This window comes from Prunus mume, linkage group LG4, assembly GCF_029339155.1.
Source record: "Prunus mume cultivar Tortuosa linkage group LG4, ASM2933915v1, whole genome shotgun sequence".
In the NCBI taxonomy this organism is placed as follows: Eukaryota; Viridiplantae; Streptophyta; class Magnoliopsida; order Rosales; family Rosaceae; genus Prunus; species Prunus mume.
In genome coordinates this window covers 9,525,055-9,543,293 of record NC_142701.1, presented here as the reverse complement: position 1 = coordinate 9,543,293, position 18,239 = coordinate 9,525,055, and the positions used below count along the sequence as shown (strand labels likewise).

Here is an 18,239-nt window from a genome sequence, read left to right as displayed (position 1 = left end):
ACAATTCCCAACACTACATACCTTGTTATCATTTATACATTAAAAGATTTCTTCCTTTCCCTTTCCCTTTTCCTTTTTCTTCCACTAGAAATCCAATTCTAGACCAAACAAATGGCTGAAGCACTCATTTCCGTGCTCATAGAACAATTGGCCTCAATCATCCAAAAACAAGTACAACAAGAGGTCAGACTAGTTGTGGGTGTTGAGAAAGAATTGGCAAAACTCACCAGCAATTTCAAAACTATTGAAGTTGTGCTCAAGAATGCAGAGGAGAGGCAGGTGAAGGAGGTGGACGTGAGACAATGGCTGGAAAGGTTGAAGGATGCATCCTACGAGATGGACGACCTGTTGGACGAGTGGAGTACTGAAATCCTAAAACAACAAATTCAGCAACAAGAAGAAGAAGCTGGTAATGCTGGTAGTACTAGTACTACCAAGAAGGTATGTTTCTGCATTCCTGCCACTTGGTTTTGTTTTGGCCAAGTCAGTCAAGTAACTCTTCGTCGTGACATTGCTGTGAAGATAAAAGAACTAAATGAAAGATTAGCTCTGATTGCTAGTGAAAGACAAAACTTTAACTTGCAATACATGAAAACAGAAATTGAACAAATTGAACGACAAAAAAGTTCTTCTTTCGTTGATAAGACATTTGGTCGAGTCGACGAAAAGGACAAAGTAGTAGAAAAGTTGCTGAGTGGCAGTGGTCAAGGAGGGGCGACCTGCCTTGTCATCCCCATTACAGGGATGGGAGGGATTGGCAAGACAACTCTTGCCCAACTTGTCTATAATGATGAAAAGGTTCAAGCTCATTTCCACACTAGAATATGGGTTTGTGTCTCAGATCCTTTTGATGAGATCAAAATTGCCAAAGCCATCATTGAGGGTCTGACAAAAGAGACCCCAGCTTCAAATGAGTTGCACACTCTAAAGTCCATTATACATGAGTCCGTTAAGGGCAAGAAGTTCCTTCTTGTCCTAGATGATGTGTGGAACCAAGACTATAGAAAGTGGGAACAATTAAAGCTACCTTTACAAAACGGGGCTGTGGGTAGTAGAATATTGGTGACCACACGAAAAGAGGAAGTTGCGAGGATGGTGGGAGCATCCACTGATATGGTCAATTTGGACGTGTTGAGTGAAGAAAATTGTTGGGCATTGTTCTATCACATTGCACTTTCTGATAGAGAAAAAAATGAGTCTAATGGGTTAGAATCTATTGGTAAACAAATTGTCAAAAAGTGTAAGGGTCTGCCCCTTGCTGCAAAGGCATTAGGTGGTCTCATGCGCTACAAGAAAACGAGGAAAGAATGGGAAGACGTTTTGAATAGTAAGATATGGGAGGTAGATGGGGTTGAGGAACAAGTTTTCCAACCACTGTTACTAAGTTATTATGATTTGGCCCCGACAATCAAACGTTGTCTTTTGTATTGTGTTATTTTCCCAAAAGATTATAACATTGTCAAAGATGAGTTGATTGAGTTGTGGATGTCACAAAATTATCTTAATTCAATTGGAAACAAAGAAAAAGAAGCGATAGGCGAAATGTACTTTGATAACTTAGTAATGAGATCTTTCTTTCAAGAATTTAAGGAAGATGAACTTGGAAATATAACGGGGTGCAAGATGCATGATGTTGTGCATGACTTTCTACAATTTCTAACTAAGAATGAATGCTTAGTTTTGGAGGCTGAGGGTGGTAATAATAAGAGAATAATGGAGTTTGATGGATATAAGAAGGTTCGTCATTTGACATTAATGTTTGCACCCGAAGGTCCACTAATTCCGAGTTCCTTGTGCAACTGCAAGAATTTACGGACTCTTGCAACTTTTGATTCAAAGATTACTAGTTTTGGTCAAGAGTTAATTTCACAAGTAAAATGTCTTAGAACGTTGAATCTAAGTGGTAACTCATTGAAAGAAGTTCCAAGTGAGATTGGAGAATTGGTACATTTGAGGTATCTTGATTTGTCTTATAATTATGATTTGATGAAATTGCCAGACACCATGTGTAATTTAATCAATTTGCAAACCTTGAGACTCATTAACTGCTGGGCACTTGAAAGATTACCTGAAGGCATGGGAAAGCTGATTAACTTGCAGCATCTTCATGTTCGGTGGTGTCGTAGACTAAAATTGCCCAAGGGGATTGCAAGGTTAACAAGTCTACGAACGCTAGATGAAGTTTGCATCCATGACGATGATGACGTTGATAACAACAAAGAAGCATTATTCGAGTTAAGTGATTTGAGAAACATGGACCAGCTTCGTGGGAGTTTTCAGATTTGGTTTAAGAAGGATCTCAAGGACGCAAGGCAGGTGAGAAAGCACATTTGGTGAACAAAATTGCCTTGTCACTTGCAATTGAGATTCTCCTTTAGTGAAACAGCGCACATCGAGGAAGAAACAGTGAATGCCTTACAACCACATCCAAATCTGGAATCCTTATCTATCAAATTCTACATTGGCACCACACTCCGGCCCCATTGGATGACGTCGTTAAACAAATTGAGGAGCCTTACCTTCGAATATTGCAGGTTTGTTGAGTTTATGCCTTCTTTGGGGAGATTGGAGTCCCTTGAAGTACTAATCATATTCAGTTGGGATAGATTGAAAAAGGTAGGAGTTGAGTTTTTGGGAATAGATGGAACAATAGAAACGCAAACATCCTCATCACCACTTATTTTATTCCCAAGTTTGAAAACACTTGAATTCAATCATATGCCCATGTGGGAAGAGTGGGAAGGAATGACAGGGTGGAGTGAAGAAGAGGATTCTCATAAGACAATTACACTAATGCCCTGCCTTTCTTCCTTGAGAATTAAGTTTTGCCGTTGCTTAAAACACTGCCCAACTTCTTACGAAATACACCACTGAAGGAGTTGGTCATCGATGAGGATTGCTCTCCAGCACTTGCACAAGGTTGCCGAAAAGGCAGAGGAGAGTGGCCCAAGATTTCTCACATCCCAAACATCAAAGTTGGTTTAAAGAATTTGTACAAAAAGACGGAGTTTACCAAATTGATGATGATGAGCCGCCACGTGCTGCTTCCACATCTTCTTCTGGTAATGTCTATTAAGATTTCATTTTGTTAATGTCTATCTATATTATTCATTTATCATCACAAATTTTCTTCTTTTCTTTATGTTTGTTTTTTCTTTGGGAAATTCCATGTGTCTATTTATTCAAATACCAAACTGATGATAAAAAAAACTCACATGTGGTGGGGGTAGAGTAAAGACAAATATAACGTGGTTGGAGAATGTTTTTAATTTTTTTTTTAAATTTTGCAAATATTTTTTAAGAGGATGATATATAATATATAGAAATTTTTTTAATGGTTTGAAATTCATTGGGTTATGTAGGTATTCAAAAATTATTCATTTATCTATTAAGATTTCATTTTGTTAATGTCTATCTATATTATTCATTTATCATCGCAAATTTTCTTATTTTCTTTATGTTTGTTTTTTTCTTTGGGAAATTCCAAACTGATGATGAAACAAACTTTTGAATTTGGCTTTAAAAAACCTCACATGCGGTGGGGGCAAAGTAAAGACAAATATAAAGTCGTTGGAGAATGTTTTTATTTTTTTATATTTTGCAAATATTTTTTAAGAGGATATATAATATAATATAATATATATTTTTTAATGGTTTGAAATTCATTGGGTTATGTAGGTATTAAAAAATTTCTAAAAAATTGTCTCGCTAGGCTCGCCCTACTGCGAGCCTAGATCCGTCTAACAACCCCATTTCCAAATTCTAGGTATGTACTCTACTGCTTATACGACGAATGTTGTGTAGAAATTTATCTGTCATCTACACTTATTGAAGTTGAAGAAGATTTTGATTTTCTTATGTCAGCAGTTGAAGGTATTTTCTGGTATGCAAAGAGGGAAGTCTCATTTGAATTCACACTTTGAAGATAATCTTGTTGGAAGCGTGTATGTTGTCCAATGCAGTAGGGAAAATAATTATAATATCTTATATGTATGTACATGCAATAATTCAATCATGAACTCTGTTGAGATGCTTTATTATATTATGATCTATGTTGAGATGTTGTTATATATCACTCTCATCTGAAATATCAAATAATATGTACAGTATACCCAATAATTCAATCATCAACTCTTGATAGTCTAAACTACTCAAATTTATGAGCAGAGGAATCGAACTCGGGCTCAAAGGGTTGACACATTTTTCATGGTCGACTGGCTACATCTGGCTAATGCTACTAGCTTTTATATCTGATTTTCATGTGTTAAACATTAATGCACACTTGTGTGATAAAACTAGAAAATTCTAGAACAATTGAGAGAATTACTAAATAAAAGTTGGTTGACTCTTACTAGAACCATCCTAATAATCATCTAATGTAATTATAACTAGAGAATTCTAGAATTATAGGATAACTAGTGTCTACTTTAGACAGTCGATTACTATGCACAACCGACTTGTCCAGTAATTTGCCGACTTAGATAGTCGGTTTAGCACCTCTATGAATATGCATGCAGCCCACTTATGTAATCAAGCTGAAAACTACCAGCTGTCCTATATCTAAAGCTTTATACCTTTCCTACTCCATTCAAGTAAAACTACTTTGTTACTCTTTCAAAACCTCTTTTTCACATGAAAATTTATTCAACTATAATGCATGTTATACTAAATATATTGGATGCGAGATCTTGTGTTCAATTTTCTCATGCTCACATGCCGCTTATATTAAAAAGAAAAAACTCATGACAATTTCAGTCCCAACCCATCTCAAGTTTCATTTTGGTCCGTAAATTTCCATAGCAAGCATTTTCGTAATCATACTTTTTTAATGCGTTAATTTCAGTTTGGTACCCTAAAGTTGAAAAAAAACTTACTTACACCGGGGATACCACTATGGAGCTATCCTGAGCCAATCACCCATTGCCATGTATTTTAACTTTCTGACATGGCAATGCGTGATAGGCTTGCAATACCGCCGTTACATGTAAGTTCTCCTGAAGTTGTACTCTTAAGGCATGTTCGTCCCTACGTTTTCAATATTAACAATGTGGTACGCGACTTAAAAATTTGTTGCAATGTTATGTCATTACGTTCACCGCTCTTGATTTGTACTAGTCCCTGGTTGTATATGCTCTGCTTTTACTAAAATGAAGTAAAAAATTCAGGACCAAGAGAGTAATAATAAATGAAGTCAGCAGGCAAGAAATTCAAGCTGCCATTACCAAAGCAGAGGAGCTGAGAGCTCTTCATGCTGCTTTGGTGCAAGGAAGCAGCCCTGCAAGCAAATCTCAGATTCCCTTCTTCCCCTGCCTCACGCCCTGCTTCTCAGTTCTCTGCTCAAGACTACCCCTGTTTTCACACTTGTGAGTTCAAATTTCCAGCCATGCTTCATTTGCTTCATTTTTACTCTCTAGTTTGGTCTTTTCTCTGTTTTCTTTATTATTGTGAGACTTTGTTTTCAATGCCCATTTGCATTACTTTATGATGTTGTTTCAGTTCCCAATTATAGTTTTGACCTCTACCTAGTAAGTGAGCTTTCAATATTTTTTATTCCATCACTAATTAATTTTTTTTAATTTTTTTATGGATATAATATTTCTCCAGAAATTTTTTATTGTTTACCAATTAAGGCATTTTCCCCCTTATTTAAGTTAGTTCTTTGGTTTGAAGTTTGCTATTTCCAGTGAAATCAAATACATAATGTATAATTTATGGTTTCTGAAATACTGGAAAGGTTCACTAAATTTTGAGATATTATAGCTGAGGATCATAAATCTGTGACTCTCATGTGCAAACCAAATCACCATAACATAATGCTCCTTCAAAACTACTGTGAGTATGACATGTGGATGTGGCTATTGTGCATCTACACTTTTGAGACCTAATAATTTCAGGTTTTCCATTGTCCTTTTGCCATTTTCTTCTCAGCTTTCAGCAGCTGGAATTCTATTTAATTTCTTTATAGCGCCAATGAGCGTGAACTGCTTGAAGAGCTTGCTCTCTCTCTCTCTCTCTCTCTCTCTCTCTCTCTCATTTCATAGAAAATTTGGTTGCTACCAAATTTCCTCGAGCTATTCTGTTTTAAACCTGGCATGTTCGAGCATGTATAGTCTGCAATTGATCACAAGCTCTGGAGATGATATATATTCTGTTTTCATGTGTAGAGTATTCTGTTCTTCAGATGCATTACTTTTATCTTCTCTTCATTAATTAATGCACTCATCATGTGCAATGCAATTGACCAAACAAGTTTTTCGAATACGCAGGTCCATTGCAAACGGTGCTTTAAAATGGCTGAGAGACGACCTCTAGTCTGGTGTGTTTATGAGGTCTCTCTGAGAGTTGTGATTGTAATTGAGAAAACAAAGCAAGCCATAGCCATGGATGATATCTCACCACAGCTTCTGCAGTACATATTTAATTTGGGCATAGCAACCTTGGTTTCACTAATATCTTTCTCACTTTTGTATGCAGCCCCTAGACTCATATCCATTTTGGGTTACTTTTGGCCTCTCTTTGCCTCAACAACTCTGTTCTTGGTGGGAATAATCACCTTTGGTTATATTTCTCAGCTGTCAACAGAATCACAAGAAAGCTTAGAAAGCTAATCTCATCACAACAATACATGTACTCATATCTCTATATTCAAATTCCCATTATAAATCATAATCTCAGCACAAGATGGCAAAAAGAAGAAAGGCAGATCATTAGAGTCCCTGCAACGGGAAAAAAAAAAGCCAAAAACTGAAAGCCTAAAGATGAAGAAAAAAGCAATTAAGGGAATGCTCCAAGTAGAATTAGATGCCTAATTTTATACAACTTACAGCAAACAACAGAGATAGACATGACTTGGCCCTTCTAAAAGATTAATCAAATGAGATCAAATCAAACGAAGGATAACCAATTCATGTCCAAAAGATTAATCAAAATTCCACTTCCCTTTTTCCTTTGGCATCACAGAAACATGACGCTGGGAGAGAATCTCAGCATTTAAAAAAATTGGGTTTTCCCCAGACAGCACGAGTGTGTTCTGAGTTCTCTTCAGTCTTCATCATCGAATTATGTTCCCCATCTTCTCCTCCTCCTGTAAACAATAAAACAATTAAACATCAGCAACAGAGAGTGTAAAATAATTTCATAAACTGCTAAAAAAATAACATAAAACTGCAGACAAAGGATTCACCTTTTGCTCTTTTCCTTGATTTCACAGAAACAGCAGATAATTGACAAACTATTTTAAAGCTATTTTCTTTGAGAGTTTCTATTGCTATCAGTGAATCCGACCCTTACATAAAAAACATAGAAGGGATCAAACGGTTATGCTACCATATACGCATATACACGCATAGATACTATCTTTCAGTTCATCTAAACAGTCAAAGAAAGAAAACAGAAGCCAAACCAGTCACCCGAACTCTCCAACAGCTCAAATACCTTGTCGTCCAACTCAGTCTCACCCGCAGAGTTCGTCCCGCCCTGAATCAACTCAAACTCGGCGGTCTCGATCAAAGGCTGAGTCTTTTCTTCGGTCATCGAATCGGACGATGAAGACGTGGCTCGGGTGTGAGGAGACAACCACTTGGCCTTGATGTACTTTGTTTGGGACATCCACCCACTGCCCTGCACTGGTGGATCTAGGTGGTGGGTATGGGGGGAGGTTCGGATCGGGGTTGGGGAAGACGATATGGGGGTGGCGTTTTCTGGGTTTGGTTTGATTGTTCTTGTTCTTGTTTTTACGTTTTTCATTTTTTTGTTATTTATTCTTTAAGATATATTTGTTCTTGTTCTTGTTTTTTTGTTTTAATTTTTTGGTGCGTTGGGAGGTTGCAATGGGGTGGAATTGGGTTTGGCTGGGTTCGTTTTTTATTTTTATTTTTTCAATTTGAAGATTTTATTATACTTATTTTTAAAACTAGCCCCTTATTTTATATTTTATTTTTAATATAAAGAAAAGATAATATAGATAGTTATGTTTCATATAAAAGTAGGATCTATTATCTGATTTTGTTTTTAATTTAAAAAAATTTTAATATGAAAAAATATAAATTTACCGTATTATTTAATTAATAATTTGATTCTTAATGTTTAAATTAACCAATGGTATTTTTATTTTGAATGTTTATTCTCTTTTTGCTTTATATATAGATGAATGAATTTTTTTAATAATTTGTTGACCGAAATACCCCTCCACAACTAACAGAAGTTAAAAAAATGAGTCCCACTTTTGACACGTCAGCATTAGATAGATTTACTAACAGTTTGGCTAATAGAGGGGGGATTGTAGTGTTTTCACAACGTTGAGTATGTATTAGTAAATGTTTCCAAAATCAGGTGTGAACTCATAAATGACCCTATAAGTTGGGGGGTTTACTGTAGTTTGTCTTTAAAAAAATTTGATAGAAATTAATGATTGTTCTTAAATTCCTTTAAATTGAAATTACAAGGATAAAATTGACCAAATTGAAACGACAGGAACCAAAGTGGTAAAAAAGGCAAACTACATGGACCAAAAAGTGATGTTTTGCCTTTTCTAAACTCATGTCTATGGGTTAAGAAGCCCTAGACCTCACATATACTTTTAGCTACTTGTCGATCTCATAGCTTCACTACAGGTTAGGAGATAATAAGGGTCGTTCGATATCTTACTTGAACCCAACTTTACAAACTCAAAAACAGATTTGAAGTCCAAAACTTAAAGAAACCCGTTTGGTAGGCCCATTTTTAAACCCATAACCAAAACAAACTCAAAAACACCCACATTATTGAAAAAAAAAAAAAATTGAGGTTTTATATATTTTTTTCTCTCTCTCTCTCTCCTCCCTCTCCCGTCTTCTCAGGGAAACCCTCAAAAGTTTTGATTAGAGAAAGTAATTTTCTAGGTTCTGGGTCGACGCCGTTGTTTGCAGCTCCGTCAAGGTCTCATTCGTCCACTACTGGACCCAAAATTGAACAATCTTTTCTCATGTTTTGGGTTTCTATTGAAATCTCACAAATTTTTCTTTCATCTTTTAATTTCAATTTGTGAATCTAGGGTTTCTGATTTTAATTTCAATTTTATTTTTTTATATCTTAAAAATAGTTTGGTGTTCAATACCAAATGAGTTTTTAGATCTTAAAATTACTATTTGAAAACTCATCTTTTTAGAAAAAATTATAGTTTTTGAGTTTCTTTTTTGAGTAAAATACCAAACATGGCCTAAGCCTTTTATTTATTTAATATTTTGAATACGAGGCTGTTTGGAGGATTCTTCGACCAAGCAAACAATAAAATAATATGGGAATAAGCCTTGTATTTATTTATTTTTTTGAATAAGAGGTTGTGATGCCTGAATTAAAAGTAAAAGTAAGGAATTAGAAGAAAAGAAACAAACAAGTTAAGGAAGGGATAAATTCTATTTTTCTTGACTGGCAAGTGTGTGTTTGTTGTTGTCGTGATGCCAGAATTGCCTTACAAGCATTCTTTAGCTTCAACATTATAAAACTAGCTGGGTAGAAATGAGAATGCCTACAACACTTCCCAACACTACGTACCTTGCTATCATTTGCATTAAAAGATTTCTTCCATTTCTTCTTTTCCTTTTTCTTCCACTAGAAATCCATTTCTAGAGCAAACAAATGGCTGAAGCACTCATTTCCGTGCTCCTACAACAGTTGGCCTCAATCATCAAAAAACAAGTAAAACAAGAGGTTAGACTAGTTGTGGATGTTAAGAAAGAAGTGGCAAAACTCACCCGCAATTTCAAAGCTATTCAAGTTGTGCTCGAGAATGCAGAGGAGAGGCAAATGAAGGAGGTGGACGTGAGATACTGGCTGGACAGTTTGAAGGATGTATCCTACGAGATGGACGACGTGTTGGACGAGTGGAGTACTGAAATTCTGAAACTACATATTCAGAAACAAGGTAATGCCAAGAAGGTATGTTTCTACATTCCTGCCGCTTGGTTTTGTTTTGGCCATCAAGTAGTTCTTCGTCTTGACATTGCTAGGAAGATAAAAGAACTAGATGAAAGATTAGCTCAGATTGCTAGTGAAAGACAAAACTATAACTTTCAACCCCCGAAAAGAGGAATTGAACAAATTGAACAACGAAAAAGTTCTTCTTTCGTTGATCAGACATTTGGTCGTGAAGTTGAAAAGGACATATTAGTAAAAAAGTTGCTGAGTGAGAGTGGTCAAGCAAGGCCAAACTTCCTTGTCATCCCAATTGTAGGGATGGGAGGAATTGGTAAGACAACTCTTGCCCAACTTGCATATAATGATGAAAGGGTTCAAGCCCATTTCGACAATAGAATATGGGTTTGTGTCTCAGATCCTTTTGATGAGATCAAAATTGCGAAAGCCATCATTGATGTTCTGAAAATGGGGACAAATACCCCAGCTTCAAATGAGTTGCAAACACTCTTGGAAATTATACTTGAGTGTGTTAAGGGCAAGAAATTCCTTCTTGTCCTAGATGATGTGTGGAACGACGAGGATAGAAAGTGGGAACCATTAAAGCTAGCTTTACAAAATGGGGCTGTGGGTAGTAGAATATTGGTGACCACAAGAAAAGAGGATGTTGCTATGATGATGGGAGCATCTGTTGATACGGTCAATTTGAAGGAGTTGAGTGATGAAAACTGTTGGAAATTGTTCTGTCACGTAGCATTGGGTGATAGGGAAATAAGTGAATATAGAACATTTGAAGTCATTGGTAAAGAAATTGTGAAAAAGTGTAAGGGCCTGCCCCTTGTTGCAAAGACATTGGGTGGTCTCATGCGCCACAAGAAAACGAGGAAAGAATGGGAAGACGTTTTGAAAAGTAAGACATGGGAGTTAGATGTGGTTGAGAAACAAGTTTTCCAACCGTTGTTGCTAAGTTATTATGATTTGGCCTCGACTGTCAAATGTTGTCTTTTATATTGTGTTATTTTCCCAAAAGGTTATTTGATTGAAAAAGATAACTTGATTGAGTTATGGATGTCACAAAATTATCTTAATTTAATTGGAAATAAAGAAAAAGAAGAGGTGGGCGAAAAGTACTTTAATGACTTAGTAATGCGCTCTTTCTTCCAAGAATTTGAGAAAGATGATCTTGGAAATATAACCCGGTGCAAGATGCATGATGTTGTGCATGACTTTCTACAATTTCTAACTAAGAATGAATGCTTTGTTTTGGAGGGTAAGGGTGGTAATAAGAGAATAATGGAGTTTAATGGAGAAAATAAGGCTCGTCATTTGACATTAATGTTTGCACCCGAAGGTGCATTTCCGAGTTCCTTGTACAGCTGCAAGAATTTACGGACTCTAGCAACTTTTGATTCCAATATTAGTACATTTGGTCGAGAGTTAATTTCGCAGCTAAAATGCCTTAGAACGTTGAACCTGAGTTTTAACTCCATAAAAGAAGTTCCGAATGAGGTTGGAGAATTGGCACATTTGAGGTACTTTGATTTGTCTTATAATGAAGATTTGATGAAATTGCCAGACAGCGTGTGTAATTTAATGAATTTGCAAACCTTGAGACTCATTTGGTGCAGAACACTTGAAAGATTACCCGAAGGCATGGGAAAGCTGATTAACTTGCAGCATCTTTATGTCATGGGTTGTTTTCGTCTAAAGTTGCCCAAGGCGATTGCAAGGTTAACAAGTCTACGAACGCTAGATCAAGTTCGCATCCTTGACGTTGATAACAACAAGGAAGCATTATTCGAGTTAAGTGATTTGAGAAAATTGGACCAGCTTCGTGGGAGTTTCCGAATAGAATTTCTGGAGGATTTGAAGGATGCGAGGCAGGCCGAGAAAGCGCATTTGGTGAACAAAAATTGCCTTGTCAGTCTAGAATTGCGCTTCTTCTTTGGTGGAACAGATGAGATTCCTCTTGTGGCAAGCCAGGAAGAAACACTGAATGCCTTACAACCACCTCCAAATCTGGAATCCTTCTCTATCTATCACTACAGTGGCACCACCACACTCCGGCCCCATTGGATGACGTCGTTAAACAAATTGAGAATCCTTACCCTCGGATATTTTGAGTATGTTGAGTTTTTGCCTCCTTTGGGGAGATTGGAATCCCTTGAAGTATTGGAGATACAAGATTGGCCGAGCTTGAAAAAGGTGGGGGTTGAGTTTTTGGGAATAGAAACGCAAACATCGTCATCGTCATCCTCATCATCTCCAATGATTTTATTCCCAAATTTGAAAAAACTTGTATTTGAGTTTTTGCCCATGTGGGAAGAGTGGGAAGGAATACCAGGGTGGAGTGAAGAAGAGGATTCTCAGAAGACAATCACAATAATGCCCTGCCTTTCTTCCTTGCAAATTGGTTATTGCGGTTTGCTTAAAACATTGCCCAACTTCTTACGAAATACACCGCTTAAGGAGCTTGTCATCGGTTTCGGCTGTCGGATTCTTGCACAAGGTTGCCAAAAAGGCAGAGGAGGAAGTGAGTGGCGCAAGATTTCTCACATCCCAAACATCAAAGTTTGGATCGGACGAAGTAGCGAATTTGTACAAAAAGACGGAGTTTGGATCGGACAACAACAAACTGATGATGATGAGACGCCAAGTGTCGCTTCCACCTCTTCTTCTGGTAATTATTATTCATTTATCATCACAAAATTTCTTCTTTTCTTCATGTGTTTTTTTTTTCTTTGGGAAATTCCATGTCAATTAATTAAATACCGAAGGACAAGAACAAACTTATGAATTTGGCTGAAGGAGTAAACTTGGGAGATCGTGCTTCAAACTTGGGACATAAGTCTACCTTGAACTCGAACGTGAAGATGAAGACACGTACTCCACTCCTTAATTCCAGGTACTCTATCATCTAGACTTACTGAAGCTGAAGGTTTTTATTTTCCTATCTGATGATATTCCATCATGGCATATGGCATGGGATTTATTTTCTTATCTCAGCAGCTGAAGCTTTTTTATGGCATTCAAAGAGGGAAGAGTGGATGATGTGATCCGGAAGTGAAGTCTCATTTGAGTTCACCTTTGTACAGTAATGAAAATAATTACAATATCCGATAGCCAATAATGTAATTATGATCTCTGTTGAGATGTTGTTATATATCACTCTCATCTGAAATGTCAGACACGTACATTAATAGCCAATAATTCATGAACTCTTGATATTCTTGGTGTGAATCTACAGATACACTTTTTCGTTTAAGAAAGATTTTTTTGGTGGTTGTCTTCCTTTCATATAAAGCTTTCAAACTTCCTCCACAATGAAACTGATGTAGTCATTTTTGAAACACGATGAAGTACTTTTTCCTTCAAGCCACTGTCAAATAACCCCAATGGTTCTCCGGTTCAGCTTCCAATCTTCATCCTTCTTTTTTCCGGCTTGTCGCCTTCTCTTGGGTTTGATATACAATTTCCATGTAATATGGGATTTTCTTATCTCAGCAGCTGAAGATTTTCACTGTATTTGAATTTACTTTCAAGTAGACCAAATGGATGTTACAGGCAGTGCTTTCAAATGGATGTGGAAGAAATCACTGGAATTCTTGTAGCAGCTCCACAAATATTGATGAATTACATTCTTTTGGGGTTCGCAGTTTCGGAATACAGGGCTCATGAAGTGACTGAAACTAGACACAAGGCTTCGGCTACAACAGTAATCGTGTGTGTAACAATAGCTTCCATGATGTGGCATGATTCTAACATTCAAGACCCGGAGAAATATAGATATTGAGTTTTAAACAGAACTAAATCTTTAAGATTAGAAATTGTTTTGCATCATCAAGCTTCTCTTTTCTTTATTTTGCTTTTGTAAAAATGCAGTTGCACGGCACCTCATCGTACAATCAACCATATCTCAATCTTGCTACGCAGGAAAATCTGATTGCTTATACGTTCTTATAAAACCAGCTAAATTTGTCTTATAGGCCTGCAAGAGGATATGTGCTAAATTACAGGCTTGCATTCCTAGCTTCGCCCCTCTGCACGGCTCTGCTTGATCAAAAGCAAAATGGCTACAATAACAGGAGTTAATATCATGATAAGAGCCTGTACGATGTTGGGTCTGGTTATCTCAGGAAAAACTATGCTTCCATACTTTATAACAGCTGCAGCCACAATGGAACCAGCTACAACCTTCCCCACATATGCCAGATCGTCCTGTTTACAACAAAGAAAGCATTTAGATCATGTGAATGTTTAAAACCAGTGCATGATATAACAAAAGATATATGGTGCCTTTTAAATCTTGCGGTTCCTGATTAGTTTGTAAGGGAGGAATTTTGTGCAGATTTTTTACAATCTTCTCTTCCAATAAATCAGGCTCTTTTGCTGGGCCTCTTATCAGCTCCATTCCCTTCATTTTAGCAAAAGGACTCATGTACCAGATGCATTATTCAGTTCTTGGTTTGGTCACGAAAATTTTCAATGTTCAGTAAATTGCTTGCTTCTACAGGGTTGGACTAGTCATATGTAGACCCACAATCTGCAAATTTAGTCAAATGCTGCGTTTGCTACTTGCTGTAGAATCAGTGGAGTCAACGGTGATCCTCCTATAAATTGCAGCTTTGTTTCTGTTCTGTTTTCCCCATGACATATCAAGCCACCCTATACTTCAAAAAGACAGAACAATCCAAAACCGCAAAAGAAGCCCCTTTCTTTAGTCCATTTTCTTTGGACGTACTTTCCCCGGCTAGAGAACCTAATGAAATATATACTTGGCCAACTCAAACAAAACTAAGCGAAATCTCAGATGACAATAGAAAACAAGACTCTGAGAAGGGGACAAAAAATTCATGTGCTGATAAAATCATCCTCATCATGCTCTATACTATAACTGTATACCAGAAAAAAACAAATGTGGCACCAAATATGGACAGTACACAGTAGATACTCAGACCACTAGTTTTGTAAAGCCCATTCACAAAAGATTGGCCCCATCAAGTATGTACTTAGACACCTCAAGCATGTCAGATTGGCTTGTGAAACATGTGTGTTGTGCGGAAACTCCCTTTGATTTTGTTCTCAATGGACTATGTAACAAACCCTCACAACTCACAAGGATGAATTGAACACTCACACTTGTTTTCTCTCTTTGGTTTCTAGACTTACAAGACTCCAACACTTGGACTCTCTCCCTGCTCACTAGGTCTCAGCTACTTTGCTCCCTTGCATCTGCTCTCCTCTTTATAATTCTGGTGTAGTTCAGCCTTTCAATTTAGGAGGGAAGCTTCCTCCACCTGCAAACCCAACAACCAGCCACTCTCTTCAATGCCTAAGGATTGGAAGCTTGCAACAAGTCAACCAGCACCAATAAATGCTCTTCCTAGTTCCCAAAACTGATTGCCAACGTTCCTAGAGCTCAAAAATGACTTAAGGAACCATTGCCTTGGAATTGGGAACAAAGCACATGGGAAAACTCATTGAAAACGCGCGGAAAATTTGACTGCAGAGCAAAACCGACCAGTCCTTCGACCGATCGTCTGAAGTCTGGAGCAATCTTGTGCTCTCCGTAAAAAAAGCGGTAGCCTCCCGATCTCAACATGCTGAACAATTCTTCTTCCTTTGCATATGTTTTCATTGAGCCAAACAACAATATGATGTTTCTTTCGGATTGGCTTTGTAAGAGATCACAAATCAGCAAATTTGAAGCCATCGATAAAAGAGAACAAACTTAATATTTGATAAACACCTCCATCTGGTCAAAGTTTGATCATTTTCTAGCCAAGCAAGCAAAATTGAATTTGAAATCTTCAGATGAAAAACTAAAACCTAGACAGTTAGAAGGGGACCAAGAGTTCATATCTATTATGCTAAGAAAACAATCATGCTCGCTCTTTACCTGGGCCTGAATCTCTACCGGACACAGATCTCTCATATATTGAAGCTTACATCTCTTTTTTTTTTTTTTTTCTACATGAGTGAATTACCAAAGAAAATAATTGTAGCATTGAATACAGACAATCATATTCAATATGCTTGTACAAAATGAACAAAGTTGCTATCTATCTCAGAAATGAACACTAAATTTCCCTGCAGAACCAGAAAAAATATTTCCCACCATAGTTTCATATCATAAAATCCTTACAAGCTTATTTCAAATACCCAATAGACATGTAAACCCATCAAAGACAATCGTATAGAGATGAGAGACAGAAAGCAAACTACCCATAAACCCAAAGAAAACAGAGGCCAAGACCCTAATTTCAAAAGAACAAGAAAAAGGTAAATGGGTGGTACCTGAGAGTTTGAAGCGCTTGTAGTGTTAGCGATGCCTGAACTTTCTTCTTCTTCTTCTTCTCCTCCTCTTCGAGGGTCAAGAGCTCGGATAGGCAAAGACCCTTTTACCCTCATGGAAGAGAAGCAGTTTGGGTAGTGGATGGCGAATTTTGTGTAACCCGTGACCTTCTTTGCAGGCCTTATCCGCCGGTGGCCCGACCCGGAAGAGTAGCGGAGGCTGGAGACTCCAGTGGCTGTGGCTGAGGCAGTTGTCGCCACCATTTCTATGTCGCTGACTGTTTGACTGTCGACGCAAACTGCTTGCTGTCACGATGGCCAAGCATTATGGGATAGTTCAGATGATGAAGTCGAGTCCAAACCACTATTTCCTTTTTTTTTTTTGGTGACATCGAGTCTAACCCAACGGTTTTTTATTCGGCTATTTCTTTTGGTCAAAACTCGTAAATAGTTTTCGATTTAGCAATGAGTCGGGTTGCCCAGTATGGTTTTAGAAAATAGTGGTTTGGGGCTGTGTTCTCTTATGCAGAAAATTTCATGTGTTCTTTTGGTTTTCTGTGTTTTCTAATGAAATGATTATTTTTGGTAGGCTATAGTTAACGAACTTCACAAAATGCTGGATCCAGGGAAACCGTCTTCTTGGGGTTCCTTCTTCTTTCTTGTGCTACTGATTCCGCTTCTGATACGAAGTTCCTTATGCATCGAAGCATATCCTACCTCTATTAATTGGGACACTAAATATTACTTCCAAATAACTCCTATGCAAGCACAACTGATGGCCATACAATGTAAAATGCTACAAAATGATTAAAATTGGTTGTGTAAGATAACTAATAATCTTAAATTTGAAGAGGTCAGGCATTGGAGGGGTTCTCATACCTCCAAAGTGAGGACACCACGAAAGTGCCTCTCCTCTTGCTTTTTGGTGTAGCCAAGCTGTGAAATAAAGAAAGGGTCAAATTATATCCGGATATCAATTTGCAAGAGTGAAAGGAGCAGCAATAACAACAGCAACACATTTACAATCCAATATTCTGAAGTAAAATAAAGAGAAATAATGCAAAGAAAACAAATGACTCAATTCTGACATATTGGGACATATATATAATCTACGAGCTAGCAAGTGCTACTCCATCCTTTATAAGACTTCTTGTCTGGCAGTAAGACATTGTCTTATAAGGACTCAAACAAAAAAGATTGGAACATACAGAAAACTATACATGAAGGCTTTCCTCTCTGATAATAATCAAAAAACAAATAGAGGCTTTCCTCTCTAAACACCTCGTGGGGAAAATTGTCATCCCCACAGTCAATATGTAATTTTTTTAATTTTTGGGAACAAATAATCAGAAACTTGGCCTTGAAGTCTTTGTTTGTTTTATCAGTTACGTTTTGTTTATCAACAATAAGTTTCTCATTTAAGAACTTCAATATCAAGTACTATACTATTTTTGTTATTAATAATTATTTTTTAAGCAAAGCGATAATAGTTTCTCATTACACTATGGCCCAATTTCCAAAGGATGGGAAACGAAGTTTATATAATTTTCACGGAATGAATTTGAAGGGAAATCACTTTCCATGTCATTTTCCAATGGATGGGAAATGAATATTCATTTCTCATGTTTAGTAATGCCCAGAAAGTAATCGGGAGATATCACCTTGTTTCATTTCCCATGTTTGTTTTGAGTAGGAATTGAAAACAAAGTTTGTATAATTTTCCAATTATACCCATATTAAATCAATTAAAAAAAATGCACTTCATGATATATTGTAATTTTAAATTGTTAATAAGGACAAAATGGTCATGGAAAATGTGCATTTAATGTTACCTCATTTTCTCAAACTTTCTCATGAAGAGGAAAAACAAAACCCAGATTTTTTTTGGGTTCTCATGTGTCATGCAATCATTTTTCATGCCTAGACTTACAAAACATGGAAAAGCAGTTGATTTCTCATCCTCAAGCCTCATTTCCCATGAACCAAACTGAGCCTATATAGTCTCGCTCACCTAAGGACCTAAAAATTAGGCCATGTAAGCATTTAGGTTGTTA

The 18,239-nt window shown here is 37.0% G+C and overlaps 2 protein-coding genes, 1 long non-coding RNA gene and 1 pseudogene across 6 annotated transcripts; 2 read left to right on the top strand and 2 right to left on the bottom strand.

Annotated features, from left to right (window-relative positions):
- Positions 1 to 5: 5 nt before the first annotated feature.
- Positions 6 to 3,709, top strand: LOC103328120 (putative disease resistance protein RGA1; annotated as a pseudogene). The gene is made up of 2 exons (XR_016125971.1): positions 6 to 3,062; positions 3,679 to 3,709. The product of XR_016125971.1 is annotated as a putative disease resistance protein RGA1 (transcript).
- A 3,231-nt stretch (positions 3,710 to 6,940) lies between these two features.
- Positions 6,941 to 7,371, bottom strand: LOC107880954 (uncharacterized). The gene is made up of 2 exons (XR_001677645.2): positions 7,184 to 7,371; positions 6,941 to 7,084 (listed from the first exon to the last, which is right to left on the bottom strand). It is a non-coding gene; the product is annotated as an uncharacterized LOC107880954 (long non-coding RNA).
- Positions 7,372 to 9,453: 2,082 nt separating this feature from the next.
- Positions 9,454 to 13,160, top strand: LOC103328097 (putative disease resistance protein RGA1). Of its 3 annotated transcripts, none has more exons than XM_008230488.3 (3): positions 9,460 to 12,571; positions 12,700 to 12,796; positions 12,901 to 13,160. In XM_008230488.3, exons 1-3 carry the CDS (start codon positions 9,616 to 9,618, stop codon positions 12,902 to 12,904), a joined length of 3,057 nt encoding a protein of 1,018 aa, XP_008228710.3. In that variant the 5' UTR covers positions 9,460 to 9,615; the 3' UTR covers positions 12,905 to 13,160. The 3 variants fall into 3 exon arrangements, with proteins under 3 accessions (XP_088907101.1, XP_008228710.3, XP_008228709.3); XM_008230487.3 differs by having other exon boundaries at positions 9,463 to 12,571; positions 12,898 to 13,160; XM_089050975.1 differs by lacking the exon at positions 12,901 to 13,160 and having other exon boundaries at positions 9,454 to 12,571; positions 12,669 to 12,796.
- Positions 13,161 to 13,718: 558 nt separating this feature from the next.
- LOC103328098 (homoserine O-acetyltransferase) lies at positions 13,719 to 16,676 on the bottom strand. The gene is made up of 2 exons (XM_008230489.3): positions 16,189 to 16,676; positions 13,719 to 14,109 (listed from the first exon to the last, which is right to left on the bottom strand). The coding sequence occupies exons 1-2, from the start codon at positions 16,447 to 16,449 to the stop codon at positions 13,918 to 13,920; spliced, it is 453 nt and encodes a 150-aa protein (XP_008228711.2). The 5' UTR covers positions 16,450 to 16,676; the 3' UTR covers positions 13,719 to 13,917.
- Positions 16,677 to 18,239: the final 1,563 nt, after the last annotated feature.